This window comes from Podarcis gaigeae (genome assembly GCF_964106915.1).
Source record: "Podarcis gaigeae genome assembly, chromosome: 1".
Lineage (NCBI taxonomy): Eukaryota > Metazoa > Chordata > Lepidosauria > Squamata > Lacertidae > Podarcis > Podarcis gaigeae.
The window spans coordinates 77628303-77650444 of record NC_139678.1 but is presented as its reverse complement, the minus strand read 5'-3'; the positions used below and the strand labels follow the sequence as shown (position 1 = coordinate 77650444).

Here is a 22142-nt window from a genome sequence, read left to right as displayed (position 1 = left end):
GGATTTTCTTGACAATTTGTCTTGGGATGCTACTTCACATACATTATCTCTGTAATCCTTGCAACAACAAGGCAAAGTTAGCGTTATTGTTCTCTTGCTGTTGGGGGTGAGGCTAAAGCTGAGAGATAGAGGCTTGCCCATGCCCATCTAGTGACTTTAATTGGCGGAGATGAGATGTGGCCTAGGGATTTTCTACCTCTTAATTCTAGTGTGTTCCCACTACATCACACTATACCAGCTTCCTAACTGACTGATAGAAATAGAAATAAAATCCTGCCACATGGCTCCACAGAGCCCCCAAATGGAAAGTAATATTTGTATGTGATCATGAAAGGTGGGTAAACACATTATTCAAAATAATACCTGATAGCTCTCCAAAGACCATAGCACAGGGGTAATTAGGAAAATCATCTGCTTCATATCCATTTGCTGAAAAGATTTTTGGGGATAATATTTTACCATAATTCCCTAACATGAACCCCCATCTCCCAGGATACATTTGGATGACAGGTAGCCTACAAAAACCTGCAGCTACTAATCAATCAAACAGACAAACAAACAAACAAACAAACAAACAAACATCTTCCCCAAAAGTTATTTGGACAGAATAGTTAAGGGAATCATTTGTTCCAGCTTCTTCTCTTTTTTTAAGTGGTGGGGTTGGAGGAATCCATTAATTCCCATGATGCTACTTGTAAAGAAACAAGTCCTACAAGAGTGGCGATAAAAAGGTCATTTCCACAAAGTGCTTTTTTTGCAATGACCATTTCACATTTTGTTCTAGAAGGGAAGAAACAAATGGAGGGAGTGCCAGAATTTCCAAGGGGGACTGAGGGTTAAGATCCTTTGCCCTTGCAAAAAGTGGACTCAGGCTGTATGCCAGCAAAGTAAAGACCCCCAAAAATGTTTTGCAATTTTGACTCCTACATTAACTTAATTTTTAAATTAACGTTAGCTGGATTTACATTCTTCTTGTGATTTTGCACAACTCAGTTCATGTGTGCTGCACTTTCATATTCACTCACTTATTGTGCTTCTGGTCCTTCAACTGATAAGCTTATTAGTTTATTCATTAACCGTACAAGTTATAATTATTTGATTAAATTTGCATTCATGAATAAAATAATAAAAGCATTATTCCTTTGCTTTTAGATGATGCATTCATGTTTCACAGCAGGCACCGTCTTAGATGAGACATTCCCGCCTGCAGGACAGGAAGAGAAACACACCTTCTTAAAGCCACAGCAACATCTGCCACCACTTTGGCTGCCCCACCCCAACAAAAATCCCGACTACTACGCCCATGTCTGCCACCCACAGTTTTTGTAAGCACTTGCATTAAAAATAATTAACAGCGTTTCTTCAAAATTTGCTACCTGATCATTCAAAGGCATATTTCGACTCCATTTAAATATTTTAAATTAACCAATTACACTGAGGCCCTAAACATGACAATCCAGCCCTATAGAACTTAGAGCACTAATGCCCCATTCTCAGAAAATATTGTCTCTATCGGGTCTAGGAACTTCCTTTAACATAGTAAAAGTGATTATCAGTTTTTAATCATAGTGTTATCCATTTCCTCTGCAAAGTCTTTGCTCCTGGCTGTGCCTTAGGATATTGTGTTTGAAGACTGAATGTGCTAGGGAACATGTTATATTTTGTATAGAGTTTGTGTGCTTATCTTCCCAGAGAAAGCTATTTATCTTGCCACAGAGGTGCCTGTTGCAATTGTTCTTTGGAGTATAGTTTGCACCAGTGTCACACAGGCACCTGCTGGATATTATCTGTGATGTCAAGAATGACGCAACACAACTGCTGTCTCCCATAGCTGCAAGGTTGCCAACGTGAACTTTTTCACCCATCTTTAAAAGGGGGAAAAATAAAAGTGTATGGAAGGCAATGCATTTTCGTGCAGCAGGGCTGCATCTATTCACCAGTAGTTTTGAAAGATAAGATCAAAGGCAGAAAGGCTGTGCCCATCAGAGCCATCCAGCCATTCTACGCAACTTTACTCCGGGAGGGGAGAAAATATCTTTATTTGCAGATTTCTCCCTGACCCTGTTTGCCAGTAGCTATTTGCCCTTTCCCTTTTATCAGATTTGTAGGAAGCCTACCACGTGGCGACATCTACCGCGGTAACTGCTCTGGGTGGGAATCCCGCAAAAACAGACATTTTCGGGACCTTCCGATTGTCTGGCAACGCCTCAGGTTCCCTGTGGCGATTTCGTGCCCCGAGAAACCTTCTAAGGAGCTGCACGTGCGAGCGCCCAAGCCAGGTCTCTCTGGGCGGTCGGTGGCAGATTTTGGCGCGACGTCGCCCGGGACTCCTGCCAGGCGCTGTGAGGCGCAGGAACCACGGGTCTCCCGCTGCCCACACGTGCCCGGATTGCGCCGCGCAGGGCGCTGCTGATTGGCCGTCGGCTCCTCGCGCGCGGCCCAGCCCGGCCTCCCCGTCAGAGCGCCCTCCCTCCGTCCAGTCAGCTCGCTTTCCTCGCCTCGAAGTGACCCACTTGTAGCTCGCGCCGGGGCAGCAGAGCTGGGCTCGAGCGGGAGAAAAAAGTGAGCGGGACTTGCGAGGCTCCGGCGCGTGCGTTGCGCGCGGACGCGTTTTCTCTTCTAGGCGCGCGGAAGGAAGCCTCGAGGGCTTCTTCCTTCTTCCCGCCCGGCTGCTGGCGAGGGTCGAGCGGGAAAGAAAACTTCGGGAAAGGGGCCGCGCCGCGTCGCTGAGGCTAGAAGCAGAGCGCGCCGGCTGCTGAGAAGTCCCTCGCGAGCAGGGAGCGGGCGGCGCCGAGCCTAGGCGTCTCTCTTGCTGCCTTTTGCTCGCCGGGATCGCTCCTCCGGCTCGGCGATGGAGTGGGGCAGCCTGGGCGCTGGCTCCCGCCCAGGCAGCTCCGGGGCGAGGTGACTCTCTTTCGCCAGCCGAGCCCTACCGTTTAGGGACCATGAGCCCGTGAAGCTCTTCGGCCTTGTAGCTCGTCAGGCGCAGAAGCGACCGTCGGCGGGACGCGGGTGCTAAGGGAAAGGGCGGCGCGGCAGCCATGGGGACCAACAGCACCCCTGCCTTCAATGCCACCGACGCCTGCCCCACTCCCGAAGAGGAGCCGGACTACAACTTCGCCGCGCTGGTCTTCGGCGTCTTCCTCATCCTCTTCATCATCAGCGGGAATTTGCTGGTGTGCCTCAGCGTGTGCACCGAGAAAGCGCTGAAGACCACCACCAACTACTTCATCGTCAGCTTGGCCGTGGCAGACCTGCTCCTGGCCATCCTCGTCTTACCTCTCTACGTCTTCTCGGAGGTAAAGCCTTTTCCTCTCGCCTCGCTTTCCTCTTTCCCCCTCGCGAAGGTAATTTTCCAGGCAACCTTTATTTGAAGGGGTGGGAGTAGGCACCACCTATGTTAATAAATATCCCTTATTTTGAAGCATGACTATATATACTTCAGAAGGTAAGGTGCAACGAGTGGCCAGGACTTTAAAGAGAGTTGTGCAGCAGGAGGGGATTTCAAGGTAGGTGCAGTTTGCCGAGTCCTAGTGTTGCCCAAGGAGGAGAAAACCAGGACCTGCCGGAATTTCTCTTTCCCACAACTCTCCAAAGGTCCCCAAATCCTTGTCGACTATTGCAGATTTGTATGCCACAGGGCAGCCTTTGCAGGAAAGCTTGTCGTGCCTTGTGGGCATGTTTGGGATCCTGTAATGGAAAGCCTGTGAAATGTTGCTTCAGTGCTTACACCTTGCACATAGTTGTCAGGGACTTGCTGTGGGACTTCATGGAGTTTGGGGGTGTTGTGCTGTCTAGGTGAGCCTGCGGGGCTAACTGGGAGCGGAGAGCACACATCTACATTGCAATCTTTGTAGCTGCTGTGCGGACAGTGTCTCTTGCATGAGCCTGCAAGAGGCAGTGAGGCAGGCAGAGCATCAGCACAGACTGAGCCTGTACCTTCTGTACTTTCTGTCTAGTGGTTGAGAAAGACCCGTGCAAATGTGTTCAGACCAGAACAGATGCTGCAGTTCTGTGGTGTCCTCATTTCTTTGACATTTTCTGCTAACAGTATGATTGTTGGCACTTCAATATGTAATGCTAGGTGGATAAAGGCATATTACACAGCCACAGGTCTGGGCGTTGGTTGAATATTGTCAGGACTATGGTGATACAGGAGCAATGGCCGATTGATGATGATGGGTTGTTTTACTATGTCATTTGTGGGTATATACTGTGTTTTTCTGTATATAAGACTAGGTTTCCCCCCTAAAAAATAATGTCCAAAATTTGGGGGCATCTTATACACGGGGGCCATCACCCCCCATTTTCTTAAATCAGAGTCCCGAAAAATAGGGGGCGTCTTATACATGGGGGCGTCTTATAGACAGGAAAATACGGTAGTTCTTTCTGATAGTAGTGTTTGGGTTTTTTAACATATGAGGAGTGGAGGTATGTAAGTAGGGGATATGTCCAAACTATTCAGTATGTCTGTTATAGAAAGTGGTATTTGTGTTTAGATCTCTTTGGTCCAAGTCCGACATTTCCTCAATACTGACTAATCTTAAATAGCTAATTTGCCTAATTTTACCATAGAATCTGATGCTAAAGTTGCAAATGTCTTCATAACCTGGGGAAATTAGCTAGGAAATGAAACGAAATGTGTTTCCTATCCAAGTTTCAGCACCATGGGGCATTATGGATTTATGTAGCATAAACACTGTTACATAGAGTCATAGCTTGAAACTAAACATATGGTTACTCCTGAAGAAGTTCAACCAAGGTTCTAGGACATCTGCTAAGGAATGCAGCCTAAACTTTTGTGGTTTTGGGTAGTTTGGAAGCAGTGTGTGGACAGTGGCCGCAGCTAGGGCCGGATCTTAGAGCTGAAGCTCAGGGCTCCTCAGCCAAGGCTGCTCACCGTGGAGTGACAGGTGGGGGTGGCAATGGCACTAGGATTTCTGTGGGTGTGCTAGAGCCAAGCGGGGGTGATGGTCATTGTTGCAACATCTTTCCTATTTCCTTCATTTTTATTAAACAAATTATGTAGTTGGGACCAGACAGGCAGACACATACTTGGTCATTTTATTATTTCTACTTCAATAAATATATTATCTCTTTCTACCAAAATGTGGTGCTTATTTTCATGCAAACATCTTTACCATCAGGGCAGCATAAATGAGCTCTATTTTGTTCCTGCAGTCACAGCGGGGTTATGATTTAAATGAGTTCAAAATGTGAAACTAATCAGGGTTTGCAAACTGTTTTTTGTTTGCTTTTTGTCCTAACGTGTCAGGAATGTACAATCAGTTGTACAGCATGGAATGGCAGAGGAAGTAATATACACAGCCACCTTTCTTTGGGGGGGGGGGGGGAGGGTGCCTGTAAGACCATTAAGTCAAGAATCTAAACTTATCTAGCTTTGCCACTCTGTGCTGATCTCATGCAAAATATTTGGAAAATCAGAAGTTGAGATAAATGAGAGCACTGTTAGTGCTAGTTAAGTGAGCCAACTGGTACATGGGAGATTTACAGTGTCCAGGTGGATCTCAGATAAGCCCAAATGGCAGATTTTTGGCAGATGAAGCAGAAATTCAAGTGCTTCTTGCAGATTTGGAAAGCATATTGTTCCAGAGCTGAACATTTGTTTAGCTTTGGTTTCTTTGTCATTGAAAATTTGTGTGGCATCTGAGGAAGACTAGAAGATAAAATCCATGGGCAGCTTGAATTAGGATGATTTGCCTTGCTGTTCACTTACTTGTAGGGGCTAGGGGTTATTTTGTGGGGCATTGATATGTGTGCATGCATGCCTGTCACAGGTCTCTGTTTTACAGCATAACCAAGAATTAATGTTCAAAGTAGGTGTGCCATTCCCTCTTAGATCTGATTCAAAGTCATTTGGAGTTAATGGAAGTCTTGTGAGGCAGAGGTGTGAGAGGAGCTAAATGTGGAGTAGATTGAATGTCAGAAATATGTATTAGAATATGAATTAGAAACAGTGATGCGACACATACCACACCCTATTATTATCCATTATCTTAGCAGGCTGTTATTAGATGAAAAAAGCACTTATGTTTCCAAGGGTACCTCTAATTTAAAGAAGAAAAGAAGCCTTTTGAGCTAAAACATTCTTCCCATTTACATGCAAGTGAATGCAGCTTTTGGGTAATGCTTGCTTGGCTCCTGATCTCATAGTCCATTGAAATAAACTGGAAAATAATATCCACCAGCTTTTGATCCTCATATATCTCCGCTTTAAAGCGCACAAATCTGTATTTAGCTCTCTATTCTGTTGCATGCGCAGTTCTTAAAGACTCGTACTGATTTTCTCTGCAAATTGTCTAATATTGTTCAGTTTCAAATAATGAAACAGTGGTTAGAGGAACACATTACTGAGTCCTTGGTTCTGTTGTATCTCTGACTCTTTGAGATACTTTATCCTTTTTCCATTTGCAAAATGTTGATGACAATACGGTTTCAGCAAAGTTTGAAGTAGTAACATCCATGAAACCTGTGATGTGCAAGGAGGGTAGGGAGTTATTTTGACTGATTATATACAGAATGCAAAACCTGTGTCAACTAGCCGTTATAGGACCCGGTGAATTGCTGAGAAAGATTTTGATGAGCGGTATCTTCTAGCATGTGAATCCTGAAACATTGATATTCAAAAGTTACCAGGAGGGCATGGCTTATGTAAAAGAGAGGATCTCAATAGAATTTCCCAAACATCCCAGGGCAAATAGATATGCAGCAGTCAGTGGTGCTCAAAATCTATGAAAACAGGTAGAGCACAGGGTTAGAAGAAAAAGTACAATAATTAGAAAAAGTACAATAATTTCAATAAATGATCATGTGTAGATGGGGAGGGGAGGGGAAGTCACTTCGGTGCTGCTAATGCAGTGCTTTGACTTCACCCCCCCCCAGAGGCACGCTCCATTGTCTCTTGACGGATGCCAACCAACCATAGCTGGCCTCCAGATGTTGTTGGATTACAAATCACTCTCCATCATCCCTGACTGCAGGTCATGTTGGCTGGGGCTGATGGGAGCTGGACCCCAACAACATCTGGAAGGCCAAAGGTTAGACACCTCCTTTGTAGGGGGAAGAGGGGATGGCAAACATTGGTTGTGCTAGCTGCCTTCCCCTTGCACAACTATTGGGTGCAACAGCTTCCTCACTTGTACAATATTTGAAGTTGGACAGTTAGATATAATGATACATATTTTGACCACTTCAGGGTGATATTAGCCTTTTTTAACCCTTCCTTTCTCAGTTGCTCCCAAAGTGTACCAGATTCTGCTTTGGGGACTGCAAAAAAGCTAGAGTAATTCCCACAATCCTCAGCAATTGGATCATGCTGCACTGATAGCATATCAGAAGAATAAGCTTTAACCCAGTAGTTTGGTTTTTAAAAAAATCTAGCAATGGTAACATAAAAATGGAAGCATCCCATATTTGGAAATAGAAGCAGTTGTTAAATGCCTATAATTTGAGCATAATGAGAGCATTTCACCAGAGGCTTATCATTCAGCGAAGGAGTGAACAAACAGGAGATGGAGATCTCTAGTTGTAAGATGCATAAATCATTAGATTGATTTGAACATCTGGGTATAATGTCCTGAATTATTTTTATGTTCCTTCTGGAGCTAGTGCTGATGTAACACTGTGCAGTCGCTTTACCACATTCAAGTCTGGGAAAGGTCTTCAGAGTAACATGCTTTTTAGCTTCCCCCCTCCCCTCCCCTGCCCACCCCAATCCCTTCACAGCTCATCACTAGCAGGAATTCTCTTTCCCTTGCCCCACTGGTCATAACTAGAGTTAATGATCTCATTGGCACCAGATTTTACCATGGCTAGCAATAACTAGGTTTCCTTGCAATCGGGATTTACTGACTAGCTTTAAATCCTGGTAAAAGGTTACTCTGGTTAGTGCTAACCACAGTTAGTTCTGGTGCTTTAAAGTCCATGGGGAGTAGAAATTTGTGCAAGACAGTCTAACCATCCCTACAACAAGGGGTAGTGATCCCATAGTCAACTCCATGGTTACTGGTGTTAGTCTACACCAGACCCCAGCTTCTGAACTCTTTAAGGGATTTTTCCTTCCTCTCACCTGTGAGATCTAAAATTATAGACCTCACACAGCAACATCACCTTTGTTTTGATGTATGTGTTTCTTTATATATCATGCCAGGAGCAGGGACTCTATAAGAATTACACAGTGCCTCTGGGGTTGCAATCAGACCAGAAGGGTTGTCAGCTCTGCCGATATCCCTGTAGTCTCTTTTATTTCCTCCTGTCAAGAGCACACAAATTCTGCTATAAACCATTTGGAGTAGTTAGAGCACTGTGGGGTGATTTTCTCTCTCCATTAAGATCCTAGTAGCCCTTTCTATCATCTCCAGTGTGAATTCTATTAGTTTTGGATGAAAGGTGATGCCAGCAGGCAGTCAATTCAATATTATAGCTTTTGCTGGGTTGTTGCTGCCTATTCAGTCAAGCCAGGGTTAACCACTTAGCTACTTATTTTAATACAGTTCATTAGGAAAGAAGAGTGAATCACCAGTGGTTGGCTAAGCGATTTCCCCTCTTGTTTTGGGTTTGATGGTTTTTGGTGCGTTTTGCTTGCTGGTAGGGGACACAATAACACTCTTTAACAAGTGAAGGTTGATTTGTCATTCAACAAGGAAAGCTTCATCAGCCTAACGGTGGGCTTTCCTGTTCCCAATTCTACAGAAAACAGTATCATGTTTAGCGTTATTTCTTTTCTTCTTTTTAATTTACCCAGCATGCACTATATTTGTTATATTGGGCTGTATATAATAAGGCAGTCACATTCTGTTGAATAGAAATCCTTACCAATTGTGAAGTGCATCTCCTTTGACTTCATAGGTGTCTTTATCTTACGGAATCCAGCAATGACACACACAGAGACCAAGAGGTCATTGATGCCAACTGAGGAAACACTGGGCCTGAACACCACCATTTCTCTCAAGTTTCTGAGTCTAGACCCCCCACAGTTCATAGCTGCCCCCATCCTAGCTTAGCTTCATCAAGGAACTGCTAAACTTGTGTCCAAGAGGCAACATCCCTGGTAGAGATGACAGAATGTTGGACTTTGGAGTAGATGCCGCACTAAGGTTTTGTGTACTCCACAGCAAGAGGTCAGAGTTGGGGAAGTATAGTCTGGCTCAACAATTGTTTTGCTTATTTGTGTTAGGTTGTCAAGTTAGATCTTTTTCATTGCGCTTTAATATTGTGTTCAGAAGCTGTTTTATGGCTATTTTATTTTATTTTATTTCTGTGCATGTTTACATAATGAGTACAATTTGCAGTGTGTGTGTGTTTGTGTTTGAATGGTCCTGACTTTTTCCATGTTGTCTTAGTGCTCAATAACCATTTCTGTTTTTGATGTTCTCTGTGGAACACATAATCTGCTCCTTGTCCTCTGTCCAGGGTCCTGAAACAGTTCTCACTTGCTTCCCTTGCTGAAGTGCACCCTCCTGGCTCACCTGTAGATTTGGGGAGAGGATTGGCGCCTCTTGGGCTTGCCAATCAGAAGGTCAGCAGTTTGAATCCGCGTGACGGGGTTGGTCTATCCCAACTTCTGCCAACCTAGCAGTTCAAAAGCATACCAGTGCAAGTAGATAAATAGGTATCACTGTGGTGGGAAGGTAAGCTGTCTGTGGACAAACGCCGGCTCCCTCGGCCTGAAGCAAGATGAGCGCCGCACCTCATAGTCACCTTTGACGGGACTTAACCATCCAGGGGTCCTTTACCTGTTTTACCTATCTGCTTTATCATGTTAGGACAATAGGATGTACACAAAATAATATCAGGTGTGTTTGCATAAGGGCAATCAAAATTTGATACAGGGTATTGTCCTTTTTAAAATTAACTTCCAGGTTTTGGGTTGTGGCCCTCCCCCAATGCTAATACTGTACAGGAAAAAAATAGTGTTGAGGAGTGCAGTTTGCAACCCTCTGTATGCAAACTTTCTCTTACAAAGGGAGCACGGATGCATCAAAGTTGATAAATGAGGAATTTATCAGTCTCTTATGTTCTGGTTCCCTTCATAGTCAGCTCTGGAGGGCCACAGGTTCCCCATGCATGCCCTCAATTATTTCCCAGTATCTCAACAGGTTTGCAGCTTATCAGATTTGCTATAGAATAATCCTCCTCTTTCCATCAGTTAACTGTGCCAGACTTGAGTGCCTTGAGGGATGTGAAGCTTTCCAAGTGCCTACAACAAGCCTTTTTTGCCACTGACATTGCTCTAAAACTGAACAAGCTTTGTGACATCATACCACTGGTAGGTGTCCTAGTATGAAGCACCGAAAGCCAAAATTATACATTATACCCAATGTGACATTTTTAAACACCTGCAAACTTCATTCCCAAAGAGAAGTACAACTGTACCCTTCTAGAATGTATGTCTAAAACACATTCCAGGTGTGAATGTAATGCATATCTGAGTACTTGCTGCTAGTAAAATGCCCTGGGGACTCATAAATTGATTATGCTCAAAAGGTTTTTAGTATCTCTCTGCCAGCTTCTGAATGGAGGGCAGAATCAGCATCTCCAAGACATCATAAGCCACACCTCTTCTACAAAAATGTATGGGACCCTCAGAGCTGAGAGCTGGTTTAAACAAAAAGGTTCAACTTGTACCTTCCAGTGAATCTATTTATCTGCTGTCCTGCTCTTCTGGACTGGCTTCAAAAGTCTGTTGAATGCTTGAAATGGCTACAGGCAATCTGTTGATCTGCCTTGAGAAGTTCTCACTAATACTCCCCACATGTGCAAATCTTCCTCCAAACCTTTATAAAGGGTCAGCTGAGGGTTCTTAACTGAGAGGTGACAGTAAGCCTTGCCAGCTGCTGACTCAATGACTTCAGTACAGCTTGTTTCAAACAAATCATAATGAATATTGGCCATGGTTTGTCAATTCAGATAACATGGCAATCTGATATGCAAAAGCTGCACCAGTGCAGAGAAGGAAGAGGGTGTGAGTCCAATGCTCACCTGGGCTTACCTAGGTAAAGGTTTCTGAGTCCCAATTGTTTATCAATGACAGTGAATGAGAAAGGTTCTTCCAGCACAAATTAGGCCATTGAATTGAAGAAACCTTGGGGAGGAAATGAGGAGTTTTGTGAGTGACAAAAACTGTGAGCTCAGTTCTGGTACTGAAAACAAATCCTTGGGCTGAACATGTGCTCTAAGGTGTCTTGTTCCTTAATTCTAAGTGTATGCCTGGCTCCACAGTTGTTGTTTTTCACTTTTAGTTAACTATGATGTACAAATGCAGCCATGTTATAGCATTCTGCAAGTCTTTATCTGCAAGAAAACTCACTTGACCAGCCCATTTCCTAACCCATAAGTGACCATGCTTTGAAGCAGATCTGCTAACTGCATTCACATCAAATTTTATTGCATAAACATCTGTTTAAAAAGTCACTGAATGAAGAGAAAAGGAAATGTTTCTAACAGATTGCTTCATTCAGCATGGTTGAAGATAGGCCTTCAAAAATGACCTTTTTCCAAGTTACTTTTGAATATCTGTCATGACTGCTATCTACTAAAAACAGATACCTGGGACAATGTGTTTCTAAACCAATAGCTGCATATTCCTCTATCTCATTGCAGGCTCTAAACAAAGCTCTCATCAACTATTCTTATTACTTTTTATAAGAGGGAACCTTTTAAGGGCACATAGTGCTCATTCATCATGTTGGACAAGATTTATCTCTGGAAAACCTAAATAAAGAATTGGCATGGTTCTCCTTTAGCCAGCCCATTCACTTTCTCACCTAGTAGCATGTATGGGTTTTTCTATGTACAGAATTTTTAAAAATGAACTTATTTCCTGGAGATTAGGTACTTTTGGTGATTTGTTCCATTACTGTTCATATAAATAACAAAGTTATATATATAAAGACAAAGTTACAGGAACCCAAGTGAAAATGAATGATATCATTAATAATAATTGTAACAATATGAACAGCTATACATGTGGACATGTGTAGATATTTGTATATGGACTACAAAATTGCAAATACAAATTTTCTACCACTTCCTTTAGTATTTCCTTCAGCAACAACAGCATACTGGTATAACTTACTCCTTGCCTGGGACTCTAAATTTCTTCACTTTTGGATTACGGTCTTTTGAGCCACAGCTTTCAGATTGAACTCAAATGATTAAAAGTTCATAGAAGATTCAAAGAAGATTAATAGGAATAACACATTCCTGAAAGAAAGAGGCATTGAAAGGGATTTATGGCCACCGTCTACAAATGATTCTCCATTCTGCTTCTGAAGAAGTATGAAATGAGTTAACCATCCTAGTGTTCTCATCGGTTTATCATCTGTATTGTTTGCAGAACGTCTTTGGTAAATAGTTGTCATGGCTTTGAGAATAGTCATGTTTTCTTACTTTTTGGTGCAACCATTTTTCTGAAGATAATGTGATGCACTTTCTGAAATTTCAAAGAGCCACATTTTTCAAAGCTTCTGCTTGCTTTCCTTGTGTCTCTCCCTCTCAGCACACATCTGAGAATCCATCAGTGCCATCTTTATTCATCTGCTTTCCTCAAACTTCCCTGAGTGGGGGGGATGCGCAGGGCAGCCTTTTCAGGTTTAAGATACTATATACACACTTGGTCTGGTGACAGAAGGGAGAAGGACTTGTGCCAGTTGAGATCAAAAAGAGGTGGTATATACTAATCAAGCACCTGAAATTAACAAGATTCAGTCACTAGACATCAAAATTTATAGGTGCATGCAGTTGTTGCAGGCTAGTGTTTTATTTGCAAGACAACAGCTATAAGTTAGTTGCTCTCTTTAGTAAAGGTAAAGGGATCCCTGACCTTTAGGTTCAGTTGTGACCGACTCTGGGGTTGCGCCGCTCATCTTGCTTTATTGGCTGAGGGAGCCGGCGTACAGCTTCTGGGTTATGTGGCCAGCATGACTAAACCGCTTCTGACGAACCAGAGCAGCGCACGGAAACACTGTTTACCTTCCCGCCGGAGCGGTACCTGTTTATCTACTTGCACTATGTGTTTTCGAACTGCTAGGTTGGCAGGAGCAGGGACCGAGCAACGGGAGCTCACCCTGTCGCGGGGATTCGAACTGCCTACCTTCTGATCGGCAAGTCCTAGGCTCTGTAGTTTAACCCACAGCACCACCCATGTCCCTCTGCTCTCTTTAGTGGCATGGCCTAATTTTTATTACGACCTGAAATATCAGTCTTAATGAATTCTTTCACAGATTCTTCATGTTCTTGCTGTCTGTGCAGATTAACCTGCTCCTTTTTTCCCCCTAGGGTGGGAAACAAGGTTTAGGAAAATAAGGTTTCTTTAAGTGTTTGTTGTCTGAGGAGAAAACTTTGCTGCTTTAGGATCACTGCAGCATGTGGGGAATTGGGAAATACAATATGGGGCACATATCTCTTGGATATATAGTTCACTGTGTAATCCCAAGGTGGGCACATGACAGCAAGAGGGTCAGCTTTAGGCATTGCCCAGAGGAGCATGTGCTTTGGATGTTGGGAGGTAGATAGGTGTTTGGGGCCCTGAGAAACTAATTGGAGCTCCCTTACCTCTCTGCTAGAGGGAAAACACAAAACCCTGAAGCTTCCCGTGACCAGGGGTGACCAAAGACATTTTGGTACTTGTGGCAAACTGCAAAATGGCGCCCCCTCCCCATCAGGGAAGAAGGGGTGAGTGAAGATCTATATCAGGAACAAGTGGGGAATAAAGGTATTCATTGGGATCTGCTGCCCCTGTGGATCCTGTCACCCAAGGCAGTCAGCTCCCCTCACCTCATGGATGGGCCAGCCTTCCCTGTGGCTGGTTTGGGTGAGTCTGGAAGATGCAGTAGAACCAGAGAGGACTGGCTACTTTTGGGCAAGGTGGCAAAGGTGAAATCTTCCAGCCAGCAATAGTGACATCCACAAACTGCATCAGGAGAACTATGATTTGGATTTGCATGATGTGGTATCAGAGATATCATATTCTAGGATTTGGGCTTGAATGGAAGAAAACACCAGCGTGGTAGATCTTCTTACCAAGAGGAAGCAAACACATTTAACTCAGCAATGGCTCTCCATGGATTCAGAAAGAAGTTTTCCCCCCACTCCTACCTGGAGATGCTGACAACTGAACCTGCGACCTTTCTGCATGAAGAACGTTTGCTGTACTGTTGAGCTATGGCCCTTTCCTGAAGGTTTGTTGTATAAGAGTCTCATTGAGTGTCTTTCCCCAGAGAAATATTTGCTATAGCCTTCTAATCTTAGCCTCTGTACCATTGGTGCTTGTCATGGAAACACTGAAAACTCTGGCTGGACAAAATAGAAGATAAAGAAGAGCTTCTGGTGGATCTCTTGCTCTGGAGCACTATTTAAAGGAGGCCTGGCACATTTAAGATCTCTAAAGCTTTTACACTGTGTACCTTGGCAAGCTAATCTCCAGCAACTCAGTATAATCAGGTAACAATTAACCTTGTGACCAGGCTGAAGCGGGTTTGGCCTCTGTTAATCCAGTTAGTCAAGCATCGAAGAGACGGCTGTGGCTTTGGTTAACATTTAGTGCAATAAGCATAAAACAGTTTCTTGCCTGAAAGCCACAAAGACAACATGGAAAATGGGGGTATCTGATATTTGGTAGAAGGGATCTAACTTTGCTTTAGGTGTTGTTGTTGTTTTTTTTGGGGGGGGGGGGTTGATGATGATGAAAAGCCAGTTGGAAAGAATTAGTGTCCAAAATCTCAGACCAAGATTTTCAAAACTAACTGCTGTGTTCTGTATATCTGTCTCAGGCCTTTTAAATGTTCACCCTTTTTCTTTTCAGAATATACTTAGCACCATTTTCTGAATGAATGCAATCTGGAGCAATGTTGTCCAGTTTAATTTGCATTTAGGACCTGTTGATATCAATGTGAACTTGAGTCAGTATCTGTGACTTGTAATAATTGAACCCATTATAGGGATGTATATCTTGCGACTGAAAGAGGAATTTAGTGTGCTGACACTGGGAATAAACTTCTGCCTTTGTTGGATCTTTGTTCAAACGCCACAGATTGAGAAATGTGTACATTTGGTTTGCAGTGTGGCTGTTTCTGGTTCCTGGATACAAACAGTGCCGAAATTAGAAATATACAAACCACCACCTTTCTTGTGCTTTCTGCATAATTACAACAGAGGTTTCTGAAGGCTGCTGTTAATTTTTCAGTTTGATCATAGAATTGTAGAATTCATCCAATCCCCTGCAATGCAGGAATCTTAACTAAAGCACCCACAACATATGCCTATCCAACCTCTGCTTAAAAACCTCCAAGGAAGAAGAGTCCAACACCTTTCAAGAAAGTTCTTCCTGATGTTTAGTCAGAATTTCTTTTCTTGTAACTTTAAGCCATTGGTTTGCGGCCTAGCCTCCGGAGCAGGAATAAACAATCTTGCTCCATCTTCCACGTGACAGTCCTTTAGACATTTGAAGATGGCTGTCATATTTCCTCTCAGTCTCCTCTTATGCAGGCCTAACTCCCTCAACCATTCCTCATAAGGCTTGGTTTCCAGACCCTTGATCATCTTGTTCACCCTCCTCTGCACACATTCCAGCCTTGTCAATATCCTTCTTCAATTGTAGTACCCAGAACTGGACACAGTACTCCAGGTGTGGTCTGACCAAGGCAGAATAGAATGGTACTTTGACTTCCCTTGATTAGGACACTATACTTCGGTTGATGCAGCCTCGAATAGCATTAGCTTTTTTTGCTGCTGTATCACACTGTTGATTCATGTTAAGCTTGTGGTCCACCAAGACCCCTGGTACTACTGGCAAACCAGGTGTCCCTGTCTTATATTTGTGCAGCTGGTTCTTCCTGCCAATTGTAGAACCTTAATATTTGTCCCTACTGAAAGTCATTTTGTTAGCTTGGGCCCAGTTCTGCAATCTGTTAAGGTCATATTGATTCCTGATTCTGTCTTCTGCAGCATTGGCTACCCCTCCCAGGTTGGCGTCATCTGCAAATTTGATTAGCACCCCATCAATTCCTTCATTCAAGTAATTTATATGGATGTTGAACAACAACAGGCCCAGGACAGAACCCTGTGGCACCCCACTTGTCACATTTTCCCAGGTTGACGAGGAATCATCAGTGAGCATTCTCTGGGTTTGGTCAGTCAACCAGCTACGAATCCACCTCACAGTTACCTCGTCCAGTTCACATTTTACCACATTTTGCACTGTGTGCAAAAACCAACAATCCTGTATACGTACCAAAGCATAGATTTGGAACTGGAATTTATACCTGAAAACTAAGCTGTTCTCTATTGATCATGAAAACTAATAAAATTAGGAGAATCCTATCTCCTTATTTGCTTATTAAGAAGTATTTTGGGATTTATACTGACTGTAGTGTATAGAAATTAATGTTTGTCAGATTTTTAGATGATCATTGCAGACACAATATTTTGATAGGAAACTAACTCTGAACTCTTATCCTTAAGCTCTGATTAAAAATCTCCAAGCTTGCACTCACTATTATCCTATTATCACAATAATTATGGATTCTGACTTGAATAGTTAGTTTTATCAACCCATAGATATTAATCATACAGTTGCCATGGACTCATATTCTGAACAGGGAAGACTAAAAAAGGCAACGAACCAATTCAGCGCTGAACCAATTCCTGTTTTCTGTCTTAGGTAAGGGGCAAATGCTGTTAATTATCTTCCTGAGTGATGACATTACACAATGAACAGTTCCTCTAAAGAGAACTACCGGAGCGCTGTGAATGTGTAAGTTAATTGTAACTTAAAATCAATTATCGGGAGAGAATTCCATCCAGTACTCTGAGAATGAGGCAGTGAGATCTGTGTATGCAATCCTAAATATGAATACGATTAAGGTCTAAAGTCACCCTGGAATAGTGCAGCATCAAGGAAATGTGCAGAAGAACAGCTTGAGTTAATGTATCATAAATGAATTGCTACCAGACCATTCATTTGGGGCTACTTTTTAGTACTTCTTGCAGGAATGGATTAGTAATATGCCAAAATGTGCCATTAAAATCGGTTCAGCAGCTCACACAAAATGCTTGTCAGGTCCTCAATTATTGTTTCATTATTTCCTTCACTTTTCCAGATAAAATTTGTGAAAACTTGCCCCCACCCACCTGTTAGTTCAGTGAGTGCATACTTTACTTTGAGAATCCAGGAAATGTGCCAGTCACAGTGGTGCAAGGAAAAGAAAGCACACACTCAGGAGCACACAGCCATCCTCTCTTATTGGAAGCAGCAAGGAACGTTTGATCAGTACGTTAGAAACTGGGATAGTAAAGCTAAGAGCCAAATGGCTTCTGGGACCTGGGTTGTGGGCACCCAAACAGAATGCCTAGTTGCCATTGGAGATGTCTGTGTGTGGCAAAACTTTCTATTTATTATTTCGATAAGCATGAAGTAATACGCAGTTCACGTAAGTGGCACATTGTTAATATCACATTTTTAGCGGAAATTGTTAATGTTTAATTTGGTGCTTGCAAATTGGTACTGTACTTCAGTTTTCAAAACACTCTACTCTTTATTGTTAAACTCATTAATATATTGTCTATCCTTAACACATACTTTGAGGCTTCAAAGTACATACATTTCAGTAATTCTTGAGTGTGAGCCAAGTGCAAAAAATGGCACCCAGACTTTTTGAGGTACTCGCAAATCGAGAACCTTTAGGTGCAAAATGTGCCTGGTGCCCTGCTAATTTCAAACCCTGCTTTTGACTTACCATAAGTAGGAATTTAGGGTTTGGTTGCAGGTCTTTCCAGACCCTCTCCTCTGCTGATTGGAAAACACCCTGAGGTGCTCCTGCAGCCCCCGCTGTCCTGCGCAGCTCTGGAAAAGGCATTTCCCTTCTTCTCCAGTGTGCTCAGTGACATATACCAGATGGTATATGCACACTAGTCTTCTAGCAGCAAGAAGTGTGAGACATCGTAGAGCTCATCTATGTATTTATTTACACACTATGTACAGACAAAGAATTATGGCATCCTCTCTCATCAGCTCCAGGAGAGAACAGAACAGAAGTAAAAGCAAAAGTACATTCCAACAGTACCCACAACGGAAGAGAGATAAGTCCATCTTCCATTCCCATGGTCTTCCCAGACAGGCATGTGAATTACACCAATCACATCTGCAGCATCAGATGCATGAAATACTGATATCCATCTCTGTGGGCGGAGGAGGTGTTAGTGCAGGGAAAGGCTGTGGCTCAGTGTCAGCCTAGATAGTTCAATTGGTTAGAGCTTCGTGCTGATAACGCTAAGGTTGCAGGTTCAACCCCCCTATGGGACAGCTGCATATTCCTGCATTGCAGGGGGTTGCACTAGATGATCTTCAGGATCCCTTCCAACTCTACGATTCTATGCTTTGTATCCAAAAGGTCCCAGGTACAATCTCTTGCATCTCCAGGTAAGACTGGGAATGTTCCCTGTTTAAAACCCTGGAGAGCTGTTACCAGTCCATGAGCTGCATGCTCTCGTGTTCTTCATAGTACTAAGACAAGATAAGCACTTTCATAGAGTCCTGTAATGTGGTATGGAATCCAGGAGCAAGAGCAGCACTTGCAGTGACTGTGGTTGGGAACCCGGTTCTTCCTCCTCAGATCCCTCTTTCCATCCTTTCTCGGCTGGATAGGGGGCTATTTGGGATTATTGTGGATTAGGATGGATGTGCAGTGGCTTCAGTACTCCAGTCCACAGCTCAACATTTATTTATTAAAAATGCACTTGAAACAAATGAAAGTAGTGTATAATAAGTGAAGATGATAATAAATGTCTGTAGAATTGACTGTTAAACATTAATGAGCAGCAGGACTCTGATGATTCTCTAATTGCCAGCATTAGGTAGGGACAAAATACTGTTGAGGCATCTGTACCATCCTTATCACAATTGTGTAAATTTGAAAATGCCCAAACATAATACAAACCCTCTGCTCTTTTTTATTAACTGTCTGTTGGAATTTTCATTATACAAATAGCTTCAGATAGATTAGCAAACCCCATTACAACAGCATTTGCTGTTATTCCTTTCTATGTAACTTCGCCATTAGTTGGTCCCTTGTCTTAACCCAGCATTTTCCTTCCATATATTAGAAGCAGAAGTGTGTGTAATGAACCATATCTGGCTGGCTGGAGGCTAAAGGTTGCCTAAAAGGAAAAGAGCAGCCTTCATTTCCTTTCCCTCACAACCCCCCTCCGTGATTTCTCAGTATCTGAGCAAGTTTGCAGTTTATTAGATTTGCTATAGACTATTGCTCCCCTTCCTATTAATAAGGGCTCATCCACACTCTGATTGTCCCATGCCTAGAAAGCTTAGGTCCTAGAAATTTTCCACTTGTCGTGTGCCTTCTAGGCACATAGGTCTGAGAGGTTTTCTCTTTTCTCCATCACTTTGCCCAGGAAAACCCACTCTTTAGCATAGAATTGGAGCAAATGCTAATCCATGGAAAACCTGGTTGACATTTGCTCTGATTCAGTGGTAAGGAGTGAGTTTCCCCAGAAGGAAGTAGTGGGACAGCTGGAAGTGTGGAGTGGACGAGCCCTGAGTCAAATAACCGTGCCAGATTTTAGAGCATGAGGGATGTGAAGCATTCCAAGTGCCTGTGACAAGCCTCTTTGCCACTAACATTGCTTTAAAAATGAACAAGCAATATCAAAAGCAACACGATGGCCAGAAACAATAACAATGTGAAAAACTTTATGGAATAATTCAAAACATCAAAACTAACAAACTGAAGTCTCTGAAAGTCTCTGAAAGTCCTTAAATAAATCACGGTGCCAGACTTTACCTGGCGGAGAGCAAGCTGTGAAGCTTTGTATAATCAGCAAATGTCCAATTCTGATGTCCAGCTCTGAACTCTGCTGAACAGTGTTTCCGGATAACAACTACCGTTTCGTTGAATTCTTCATCAGCCAATTAGCTCCACGCTCGTAAGTAGAAAGATAGGTAATTTCTTCATTAACCAATCTTTTTTCGAATAGATATAATGAAAAATACTCTGGAACAGTGCTCATGCGATTACTGATTATTGCTGACTCATATTTTGCAACACAGGGGTTTGTTTGTTTGTTTACTTAAAAATGAACAAGCCTCGTGACACCATGCCACTGGCAGGTGTCCTAGAATGAAGCATCTGAAGCTAAAATTATATGTTGTACCCCTTTTAAATACTTGGAAGCTTCCTCTATCTATATCTTCCAGGGCATATATCTAAGGCACACTCCTGGTGTGACTGTAATGCAGAGCTGAGTACACGCTGCCAGTGTATCGGTGCACTGCTGTGGCGTCTTGAAGCAGGGTGGTAAAGTGCCATGAGGACTCCTAAGCTGATCGTGCTCGAAAAGTTCCTACTAGCTCTCTGCCACCTTCTGAATGGATCACTGACTCAGCATCTCCAAGGTGCTCTTTTGCTGTCTTGTAGGATTATCAGGTCCAGACCTACAGACCCTGCCTGCAGCTTTAAAGAACTTTGGGACAGAGAGGAACTATGCAACTGCAGCATCTCCCTGATACCAGTTCCTTTTACCTACAAGGTTCTTGGGCTGTAGTTGCACCATGTTGCATGTGGGAGGGAAAGTCAATTGAACTTTGATACTGTGGCCAGACTGTTTGAGAACAGAGGCAGGAGAGGAGATGCCATACGTTCTCTTGCCACCCGGGAGCAAAGGCATGATCTATTGAATCAGAACTTGGTAATGTCACTGCATAGTTTCTTCCCCTGTGCCTTTCCTGCATTATGTATTTAGTGGCCTTCGTTAAAATGCTGCTGTTGATAATGATGATGGGGGTGTAAACTGTGATGATGGTTTACCCAGGGTGTCAACTGGCCTGTCTTTTTGAACATTCCAGCAGTTGCATCCTGTCCGTAGAAACCCAATAGCCTGGCAACTAGAAATGAATGCAGTATTCTCACCTTGAGTGTTTTTTGCTTTTAGTTCTGCTTGAGTCTCAGGGCCCAACTGAAGTCAGGAGGTCCATGGTTGCATCTCCAGTATCCCCCCTCCCCCCACAAAAGCTGCTGGGGTCTGATGGGGCTGCAGTACTGGGCCAGGGCTTTCCGCTAGGGCTTTTTATTTTTGGTATCTCAATTGCTTCCCCAGAGATGCTATTTGCAGTGTGGGGACGGGTAGACACAGATAACTGCACCTCTTTTTCTCTGCCCCCTCCCCAATACAGCAAACAGCTTTAATGGGGCAGTTCACATACCTGCACACCCACAACCAATCAGCATGCTCTGCAGAAGAGGGCCTCCAGCAGGTACCATCTCCCCAGGAGGTCCGTCAGGCATTTGGGCACAGCAGTACCTTTTGCCTTTCCCAACATGTCTTTGAAGTGGAGAGCTTTATCCCAGCCTATATCAGTACTAGAGTCGAAACCGTGTTTATATTTAAAAGTGCTCTAATTGCTTTTTTAATTGCTATGATATTGCTTACATATGAAATGGTGTAATTGCTTTTATTGCTGATGTTTTTAGTGTTCAATCGCATAAAGGTATTTATCGGGAAATAAAAATAAAAGCAGAAGAACGCCATGGGCGGGAAAGATTCAACCTCCCCCACCCATGAACTCTGCATACTGTTGTCCTATTCTGATTCCACCCCCCTCCCCCCATTGCTTTTACTTTTAGGAGAGAAATGCAAGCGGTCCAGTTATGCATCTCTCAGTGTCACACCAAGATTGACCACTAGAGGGACATTACAGTGACATTTTGGTTGGTCATAATAAAGTGACTTGGGAATTTTTCAAAACTGAAGTGGTAGTTTCACCATTACCCATGAACGCTGATGCAACCAACCCACCTCTTCCTCTGCTTAACTTTATTTGGTAGATTTGCTTCTGAGAAAAGTTTGTTTATTTGGCATGCAGGGAACTGGCAAATAGCACCCCTGGAGATGACACCCTCCTCCCTGCTGTGAAATAAGGGATAACAAAAAAGATCTGCTGTGTTGCAAACACAGCAACAGAACAGCCCTTCCAGGATAACCGACTGTTTCAATGTTCTTCCTCAGCAAGTAAAATGTCCAAAAGGGTACACAGATTGAAAGCAGAAATTCTCACTTGTACAAAATGAAGTCTCTAATATTAGAGATCAGTTACCTGAACCATATGTATC

The 22142-nt window shown here is 43.2% G+C and overlaps 1 protein-coding gene across 1 annotated transcript in view; it reads left to right on the top strand.

Moving 5' to 3' along the window:
* The first annotated feature begins 1894 nt into the window (after window positions 1–1894).
* The window catches only part of DRD4 (dopamine receptor D4), a 33453-nt gene continuing 13205 nt past the window's right edge, over window positions 1895–22142 (top strand). Inside the window, exon 1 of the mRNA XM_083729527.1 lies at window positions 1895–3299. Within this exon, the coding sequence (XP_083585653.1) occupies window positions 3042–3299 (258 nt within the window). The 5' untranslated portion in view covers window positions 1895–3041. The remainder of the gene's footprint in view (window positions 3300–22142) is intronic.